The sequence below is a fragment of the Paramisgurnus dabryanus genome, chromosome 20 (genome assembly GCF_030506205.2).
Source record: "Paramisgurnus dabryanus chromosome 20, PD_genome_1.1, whole genome shotgun sequence".
NCBI lineage: Eukaryota > Metazoa > Chordata > Actinopteri > Cypriniformes > Cobitidae > Paramisgurnus > Paramisgurnus dabryanus.
Window position 1 is genome coordinate 34,227,469 of NC_133356.1, and position 10,240 is coordinate 34,237,708.

Below are 10,240 nucleotides of genomic sequence, written 5' to 3' on the forward strand. Positions count from 1 at the left end.
TAAACCCAATAATGTTTTTCCTCATCTCTAAGGTCTCCCATATATGAAATGGATTCTTGGCTCAAAATATTTTACTGCTAAGATTGTTAAATTAATAGATATTGTTATACACCCCAAAACAAAAAAAAGAGTAAAATATAGCCTGTCCGTATGGGAGTTAAGGCAAATAAACTAGTGCAGATCAATCCCACAAGCTCTGAGAGCTTTGAAATTTGGCATGTTTGTAGTCAAGAAGTTGCTTTACCTACCAGAACAGACTGGATGTGAATATCTTGATGTATGGAAAAAACAGAGACATATAAACACATACCTAAAATAAGCGGACATATACAAATTTAATATCTATGCAGAATGTTTTCATTAACTTTGTGGTTGCTTTGCCATGGATTATCATAGAAACATATATGATGGCTTGTTGGAAAGGTGGGGTTGTGCTGAATCCTGCAATACCAAATATCTAAATATAGCATGACCAATCAGAGTGTTCTGTCATTCAATGTATGAGGTGTCTAAAATGAAAGAAAATGGAACACTGACATAATTTAGTCCAAAGCCCATTATCATTGGTGAGAATAATGTTGAGAAATGCAAATATAAGATATATTTAATAATGAAACATTTCATATGGCACCTTGTACTATATGGATACAAAGATTGAAATCAAAAGATTACACCTTACCATAACACAAAAAGGAGACCAGGAGTCAGGATGCAGTTTGACCTTAATGAGGCTTTTAATAAAACTATAAAACTTAACTTCACAATACAAATACAAATTAAATTACTATCTTAAATCAAACAAATGGCAATCTAACAAAACAAATACTCAGAGGGGGGATAATCACTCTCTTCTCAGGCTGTTTATTTTCTAGCACCAACCATTTGAAACATGAACTCCTTTTGGTAGCCATTCTGAGGTCAGCCCCCATGATGTTATAACTGCAACACACCACTCTCACTCATCCACATTGTCTTCAGTGACAAAGTGGGTCATATTTGGACAGTCTGGGAAAGGGCAAGAGCAAAACTCTGTGCAGGTCAAGCCCACTGAAAGACATTGGCATTTGGTGGCATCGTTGCAGTTTCCATCTTTACAGTAAAGGTGGGTGATGTCTCTAACTTCTTTAGGTGCTGGTGCCTTCTGGAACATCACAGGTTCAATACACCCATCTTCTCTGAGCCTCCACCCTCTACCAATTGGGTTCCAGAGAAGAGGTTTGGCCAGGTGGCTGTGACGCCACACTGCTGTTTGGTACAAGGCTCTCAGCACATGTTGCTGGAAGGCATCTTCTGTTGGAGGTAGATTTGCTGCTGACAAATCTGTAGTAGATGCTAGTGTGTACCTCAGCTCATCCAGGTTGGTGCAAGGATGCCCATCCACCTTTTTTCTTTGGCCATACAGGAGGAGGACATACCTTCTTGCCACAGGTAAAGCCTCTTCCAGGCTACCAGAGAGTCCAAATTTGGTCATTTCCTGTAACTCACAAAGATGGGCCTTCAGTCTTGTGAGGGCAGTGGCCTTCCCAATTCTGTACAAACTGCTTGTGGTGTCACAACCCGTGAGAGCGTGGCATGCAGGTAAACACTCACAAAGCACTGCTCCAAGCTTCTGAGCGATCAAACATATAGGGATGAGTCTTTCCTTAAGGCCATGTCCAGAGTGCATAAAAACTGCTGAGGATCCAAACATCCCTTTGCTAGAATAGTACAGAAGCAAAACAAGTACATCTGTATCATCACATTTGACAATTAGACGAGAATGTGACTGTGCAAGGTGTATTGCATGTAACACAAGCCTCGTGTCAGCCTCCTCCTGGTCACTGTAAAGATCTTTCAAGCAGTCAATGCCTGACTTGCTAATCCTTTTAACCTCCTGACCATTTTCAAAGCCACCTGCCAAGATGACAGTGTTCCCTGAAGAAATTTTCGTTGGCCCAGTACTGGCGATGTAGGTGCTGACAAAGCTACATAAAGCAGCCTTGTTTCCGCTGATCCTGAGGTATTTTCTGTAGTTTGGAACATTTGTTTGTCCTGTGATGATATGTGTTCGTCTGCTGGTGTGAATGGTGCCTCTTCTTTGTCTTTCAAGATCTTTGACTGAGTGTTGGTGGTCATATCTATCAAACACTATAACGACACAGCTGTTAACTTCCTTTCCCATTAAAGTTGCGATCTTTTTCCAGACACACTCACCCAGGTCATTGAACGTTTGAAAGGCTGATTCATTGAGACTCTGTAGAAGAGCCATTCCATCAATGATATATGCTGATGGTTCTTTAACATTTGGCAGCTGCTGTGTCTCTTCAACAACAGCCTCAAGTTTCTTGGCCAGGTCAGCTTTTGTTGTCTTCCTCATGCTTCCATCATCATAAAACAAAGAGGGCGGGACAGCTGCGAGTTCGTGAGACATCACAGTCTCCAAGGACACCTCTCTTTGCTTTGAGACAGCCAGTAATCTTCGAAAGAGCACATCTGAGTCCATGTGAACCTTTCTAGAAATGCTGACTCCAACTGATGTTTTCATGTCCTTGAAGGTTGCACACTGGTTTCTTTTCTCTGGCTCCCAGAAGCTCTTTGTTCTTTTTGATTTTGCCAGACGTTGTTCAATAAAGATGGCATTCTGCTTCGCACCATCTTGGAGGAAGCTTGAGAGGTCTTTTGCAACTTTCTCAGATGCAACCTGACCACTTGCTATGTTGATTAGTTCCTCAGGAATGCTATCAAGATCAAAGGGATTCTGCCTCTGCTCTACAGCTTCCATTATCTTCTGTATGTCTCTTTCGTCTCGGTCCATTCTGGATGCTCCATGCTCCTTGTGTGCTTTCGGGCTCTGATCATCAGTGTCACAAAGCTCTTTCATGGCATCCACATATGCAGTGGTCACATGTCTTGTCATCAACCATCTTGTGAGAGCTCCTTTTCGTAATGTGAAGCCAACAACTCCACCCTGACTCTTGCCTTCTCGATTAATGGTTTGCTCCAGTGCCTGATCTGTAGGCACACAGTTGAAGCTTCGATGCTCAGACCGGCGAACAACAAACCCACCTTGCTGCATGAATGTGTATGCTTCTGGTTGTTCATGTTCAAGTGCTCTCATTTCTGCAACATAGATTGGCATGTACTTGCCATAATTGGTCCTGCCAGCAGCCCTGAACCAAGGCATCACTTCACACATGCAATTTAGGTGAAGTTGAAAGTCAGCTTCACGCTCCGAACGAAGAATCCTTAGCAATAGATCAGCCCCACTGAGGAACATTAACCAGTATCCAAAGGTTGCTGATTGCTTAACTCCCTCATTTATGAACATCTGGATTCTCTTCTGGATCTCAGGAAGTTCAGTCTCCACTTCACTGATGAGCTGTTGAGCAGTGGCCTTGTCATTACCATGAAATGCATGCTGTACATCGCGTAGGATTTGTTCTTGTGCTTCAGTCGTTGCACATAGGCCTTGTTTTTCAAGCCATGATTGCATGGCTTGCCAGAAGAGCCTGAACAGAGCCTCAGATGTTAGCTTTATGCTTCTTACTCCTCTTGCCAGCTGTTTTCCTTGAAGCAACTGTCGAGCTGTTCCCTCTGCATACACGTCTGACTCAGTTAGTATGTCAAACAGTCCACCATCGCCATAGAGCTTTCCGATGCTTGCTAGGTAAGCCATTGTGATATGCATACCTCCCAATTTCATTGTTATCTTTCCTTGTAAGGGCAATGGTTTGCTCCACAATATCTGTTGTGCTTTACTATAAATGGCAAGGTCTGCTGTCACAAGAATATGGTGCTGTCCCAGTTCTGCAGCAAGCTGTACAAGTCGTATCATAGCTGTGTAGATGGTGGACAATTCTGAGGGTGATTCTCTTATGAAGGGCAGGTAGAGAACACTGGCTACTGAACAAGCAGTGTCTGATGTGAAGGCATTAAATGCAGACCAAGCAGGGACATGCTGTTGATTCTCAAATAAATTTCTGGACAGCTTCCATACCAGATCTCTGTCTTCAGCTGCTTTAGAGATTGTTGTATTTGTGTGCAGTAACTCAGGTTGGGCAAGTTCAGGTGGTTCGGGTCGCTTTGTAGATTTGATGTATCTGTAATCACAATTGAAATGAGAGGATAAGCTTATGATCATATGCATTGAATATCAAATCACTTTAAAAAATCAAAACATACTTTCATCTTGAACATTAATTTGTATTTATCTTCAGCTGTTCATGTGACTAAGCAAATACCATAACATGAAAGAAAAAATAATGGACCAAATGTACCTGTAAAGTTTATCTTCATTCATATCAAACGTGTTTAAGGTGGTGAGGGACCTCTGTGGAACCCGTGCTAGGCATTTATCTGCTGTGGAGACTTGGCCTCTTCGGAACACAACAGACGCCATAGCATGAGTTGTACGCTTCCCATCCAGGGTGTCTTCATTTTGGTCAAAGTTGTCGATGGCTGCATCAACAATTCCATGTTCAGCAACTCCAGTGAGGCCAGTTGGGATGTAGACACCACTCTCTGTCCTTGATATTTGGTCTGCTGCCACAGATGTGAGGAAGTGCCTAACCTCTGTATAGGAAACACAGTGCCCCATTGCACTGAGCTCATTGATGAGTGTCTTACTACCAAACTCATGATGTATCAAAATGGCAAGTCCCAGTGTGATTGGCGTATGGATGTGACAGCTCTGTCCAATGAGATCATGACAGATTGCGATAATACAGAGATTGTCCTTTGAAGCTGGGTCATCATCACATGTTTGGTAATCTCTGTGGGCATCTGAATCAACACACCAGTTGACAAAGTCATACAGGATGTTGGGTACATACTTGCTGCATTGGAGACGTGATAGACGGTCACTGCTGACATATGATTGACTGTCATGCTCTATCTGCTCCATGCTTTTCCTCAATATGTCTGCAGCCCGGTGTAATATTTGGATTTCGGAAAGACTCTGACTTGTCTGTGGAAATGTTGTCTCACTGTCTACTGTTATTTCTGTGAGTTTAGCAGCTTCCCTCAGTGCATAACCTATGGTCATACTTTCTGAGCAGATCAGATCTGACTGTCCTGGACGTGGAACAAATACAAGCCTGTCTTTGTAATGCTGTATCAGCTTTTCCTTTAGTTTCCAGGATCTATATTTCTTGTGTTGAACTATGGACACACCTTCTTTCTCAGCAATGGTCTTTAGTATGTTGTCATAGCTATCAGTCAAAGAGGTGAGTGTCTTCACTTTCATATATTTGGACAATACTGTTTTATCAATGTCTTCACTGAGCTTAATAAAGGCTTTGTCATAGACACTGGTCTGCTTTTCTGTTTCTTTTCTTCGTCTGGCAGCTGCTATATTTCGTTCCGAGATGTAGTGTGCAAGGCACATTTTGTGGTATTTGGCATCATATGCAAAAAGATCTGGGCATGAAAGAATTCGAAGATGTACATCTTCATCAAGCCTTTCAGAAGCTGCCCGAAGGACCTTGTCTCTGGTACTTGTGCCTGTACCAGTCGAAATGGGTGTCAGAGGTTCTGGTCTAGAGCTGGCCTTCCCACAAATGAAACAATCTCTCCGTATTTCAAATGATGTTGTATCAGCCCTACTCAGCCTTCTTGGTGCAGATGTGCTCTCACTCTCAACATTTGCAACTTGCTGCTGCTCACTGATTTTTGTCTTACTGCAGTAGTTCGCTCTACATGATACATGATATGAAACTTTGATTTTGGAGGAAAGTATGTCATCTGTATATGGAGCCAGAGTTTTATGGACATCATCATCTCTCTGCTGAGCAAGGTTAAGTATGCGTTGGAGGCCTTCTACTGTGGGGTTTTGGACATAGGGATCTTTTTTCTTGCCCTTTTCAAATTGTTTCCCACAAATTATACAAAGCTTTGGATCCAATGTCTGTAAGACATTCTCCATAATTCAAGAGACTAGTGAAAAGGAAAAATTATATACATTTCAGAATTTTCATTGAAATGCAGATCAAGTTGAATTACACATGCAACATTAAGTAATTTATACTAAGTAATTTATACAACTAGCTACTTAGCTTCTTGTATTAGGCTAGGTCAGCCTTTTCATATGACATAATATTTGTAATTATTTACCTGTCTGGTTAGGAAGATATCAATAAAGTAGCTAGCTACAGCTAGATCCAACCATTAGCATAACACTAATATCTTATTCTTATCTAATCAATGATCACACCAATGGGGTGAAGTAAGCAGTGAGTGCTCTACTGCCCTCTGCTGGCCTGGACAGACAAAAGCTAACAATATAAATAAAAGTGGATATACATATTTTAAGAAAGGTGTTGCATTTCAATGTTAACATGATTCAATTTGATCTGTGTTTCATAGGAATCATATAGTATATTGTGCCTTATAAAATGTATCGTTATTAAATGTATCATGAATCTTAAATATTTTGTGTGTTCATTTTAGACACGTCATACATTAAGTGACAGAACACTCTGATTGGTCATGCTTTATTTACAAATTTGGTATTGCCAGATTCAGCACAACCCCACCTTTCCAACAAGCCATCATATATGTTTCTATGATAATCCATGGCAAAGCAACCACAAAGTTAATGAAAACATTCTGCATAGATATTAAATTTGTATATGTCCGCTTATTTTAGGTATGTGTTTATATGTCTCTGTTTTTTCCATACATCAAGATATTCACATCCAGTCTGTTCTGGTAGGTAAAGCAACTTCTTGACTACAAACATGTCAAGTTTCAAAGCTCTCAGAGCTTGTGGGATTGATCTGCACTAGTTTATTTGCCTTAACCTCCATACGGACAGGCTATATTTTACTCTTTTTTTTGTTTTGGGGTGTATAACAATATCTATTAATTTAACAATCTTAGCAGTAAAATATTTTGAGCCAAGAATCCATTTCATATATGGGAGACCTTAGAGATGAGGAAAAACATAATTGGGTTTAGTTCTACCTCCGGTAGGGGTATCTTAAAAATTCTGGGGCATTGTCACTAGCCTAAAAGGGGGTGGGTCAACTTACCCACTGGCTCACTTTGCCCCACTCTCCCCTACTTGGTATTGAGAAACGGGCATTGTTTATCGAAGCCGGAGCGCGAGCTACAAACTACAGAGCGAGTGCGCGGGTGCACAATGGTGAAAGATCAACTCACGATGTAAATAACTAAACCAGTGCTCGCAGTACAGACACTTTATATTTTAGCGTACTGTGTACCTTCACTTTCTTTTGCGTGCCACCACTTCTCATGTTGCTGGTACTTTGCCTTAAAGAGTCAAAGGGCGTTTCTATGTGGCGCTGCGCAGACAGTTCGGCAACGAAGACATCAAAGTACCGCGAGAGCAAGTCGAAATGTTACAAATGGTCCGACTTTACCTTTGCTCTCGCGGTACTCTGATGTCATACGCCGACCAGTCAGCGCCGCACCATTTAAAGTCGAACACACAAAGCGTCAAGGCAGGGCCGCTGGAAGTCATTTTGAACAGGGGGTGCTGTGAATTTTTTTAACCAAAAAACCTATGAGCCTATAGGCCTATTTAAAATACAATAATAAAAAAATAAATACATTGAGATTTACTACTTTATTGTCATATACACTTCAGGGCACACAGCCAGGGTCTGAAACACACAGACATCATCAGTTCTCAGATGAATATGCGCTATTAATCAGAAGCAAAAATACTTATACCAGGGGGAATTACTTTCGTTACAATTTACATACAACATATAATATTATAACAACATATAATATTAATTAAACTTCACAATTTTCAATGTCCATACGGACGAACATATTTTACTTTAGTTTTTAAGTTAGGATAACACGTCGATTAACAGATGTAAAATATTCTCACATTAACATACCTAGTATATTTTTATATAGATCTTTTTTTTACTAAATAGTACTATTACTGTCTTTTTTAAACTTATTAATAATTCATAATTTGAACAAAAATAATGATGGGTTTAGTTCTGATATTGTATACTTTTATAAAGAAATACATGGTGTATAATTACATTTTTAGAATTGGATTTATATAAGGTTTGTACTGTAAAAATACTTTATTTGTTACAAACAAAAGATAAAGAATTTACAAACGTGTGGAGAGCCATTTCAGCACTTGGACAGCAAAATGTTTTTTTTTAAAAGCATTACTTAAAATGTTTTCTCATCTCACCATATCTACAGGTGCAGAGTCATTATATACAATAAATCCGTTGGGTAGCATTTAAAAAAAAAACATTTAAAAGTAGATGCATTTGTTTAAAGCAAAGCATTTATTTACTTAGCTACAGATGAAGCAGCTCTTTAAGCCTTCTAACGTCTCATAATTGGTCATCATTTATGTCCAAGAGACTCAATAATAATCTGTTACATTTTAATCCTTTTTTCATATAAAAAGGGTTTTTGTGCTGCTGCGCATCAATGTATGTAATAAACAAACCCGCGTTGTCATTCCGTTAATACGCATATTATCAACACGCTCTTTACTCGAGCAGAAAAAACTCGCGTCGCGCATTGCGCCGGTTGTATAATAGAGATTCCAAAGTCTCTCATGAGTTAGGGGACGAATGTCCAGGAAGTTCAGTATTTCTGTGTGGGCATGCATCAGGGAAAGGTGTGTGAGTCTTTTCTGGGTCGTGGTGCTGTGTACCAATGTCTTCAAAAGACGCAAGGCAAAGAAAGTGCGCTCGGATGAGGCCACGGATAGGCACAGACAGTAATAAAAATTAAAATCCAAAATACACGTAATAACCTACGTGTGTCAAAAATAATTTCCTAAAATATTCATAAGTAATATATCAATTGTGCAAAATATTTTTACTTAAAAAAATATATTTCTCGCCTTCCCGCGACCATGCGTCAAGGTCTGGAGGAAAAGGATACCTGCCCGGATCCCACGCACGCATCTGCAGTTATATACATTTTACAAAACCAGTATTCATTAGATTTTAAGAACTTTTTTGCCACTTTTAAAACTGTAAAACTAAATAAAAAAGATATCATATGCCGAATGAGCATGTAAGCATATGTTTTCTTGTTCGCTCCATGCAATACGGGTTTAAACGCGTTTTTTTTTCTAAAGAATAATGTTTAAACTTTATTGGTGGTGATTGAAAATAATGTATATTGCAGAATAATTTTATATTCTTAATATAAAAGAATACTAATATATTTTTACAACATTTTTAACTTTAAAACATACATATAAAGATGCTTTGTACAATAGCTTTGCTTCTGACAACAATTTTCTGTAATAAATCAGTAAATCAATCACAAAATGTGTTGAAAGTGGCGAATAAAATGCTTGTCAATTCAAACAAAGGTGTATAAAACCGCTTTAATTAACAATAACTAAACTGTGCTCTTTTGCATACCTCTACTTTTCTCATGTCTTTCTTTATACCACCTTTATTTTTTTTTAAATCTTGCCACTTTTAGAAATAATTTGTTTGCATTTTTTGTATACTGCACACTTTATTTGCATCAACTATACCCATAATAACATTTTCTACATTTTTCTTTCAATAAAAAGAAACATATTTATTATTGTCTTAACTTAAAACTTTGTTTCTTAATTTATAAATTAGATTTTATATAAATAAGTTTTAAAAGTGTTGACTGCGAACGTCTGAGATAAGATATCTGGAAGGACCTATAATATACGCCTATAATATATGTACATTTTAAATTAAAATGTCTGTTCTATTTCTAGCCATTTATTTTGTTTTGACCAACTAAAAAATACATAAGTGACATTAAGAGATTTTATAAAGTTACTTTAATCCATTATTTTAGTAGTATATTTACAAAGCCACTGAATATTTTTACTGTTATGAATAACGGCTGAAAGGATTAAAAAAAATCATAACACTGACTGCCTATATGCGCAAGAAAGGTATTATTAAAGTTTTAAATATGTAAAACTAAATAAAGATATCATATGCCCACTGTACAGTATGTAAGCATAGGCCCATGTTTTCTTGTTCGCTCTGCGTGGGTTTAAACGCCGTTTTTCTAAAGAATATTTTTTAAACTTTATTGATGGTGGTTGAGAAGAATTCCTCTTTCCATATGTAAAGCAATTTAGCGCAATATACATGTGTCATATTATTGTTCTTAATATATTAAGAACAATAATACTTATATATTTTTACAACATTTATAACTTTAAAACATGTATTTTTATACCACATGAATCTCTTTAAAATATTAATACTTTTAGAAAAACTGACATAATTATTAATATTAT

At 38.1% G+C, this 10,240-nt stretch overlaps 1 protein-coding gene across 1 annotated transcript; it reads right to left on the reverse strand.

Annotated features, from left to right (window-relative positions):
* Nucleotides 1–471: 471 nt before the first annotated feature.
* Nucleotides 472–5,236, reverse strand: LOC135759058 (uncharacterized). The gene is made up of 2 exons (XM_065273884.2): nt 4,257–5,236; nt 472–4,079 (listed from the first exon to the last, which is right to left on the reverse strand). Exons 1-2 carry the CDS (start codon nt 5,222–5,224, stop codon nt 956–958), a joined length of 4,092 nt encoding a protein of 1,363 aa, XP_065129956.2. The 5' UTR covers nt 5,225–5,236; the 3' UTR covers nt 472–955.
* Nucleotides 5,237–10,240: the final 5,004 nt, after the last annotated feature.

Excerpts from the sequence above, each read along its gene's own strand:
- LOC135759058 (XM_065273884.2), bottom strand. The coding sequence starts at position 5,224 with ATGAAAGTGAAGACACTCACCTCTTTGACTGATAGCTATGACAACATA. Across the intron at positions 4,080-4,256 it reads AATGAAGATAAACTTTACAG|ATACATCAAATCTACAAAGC; the intron begins GTACATTTGGTC and ends TTGTGATTACAG.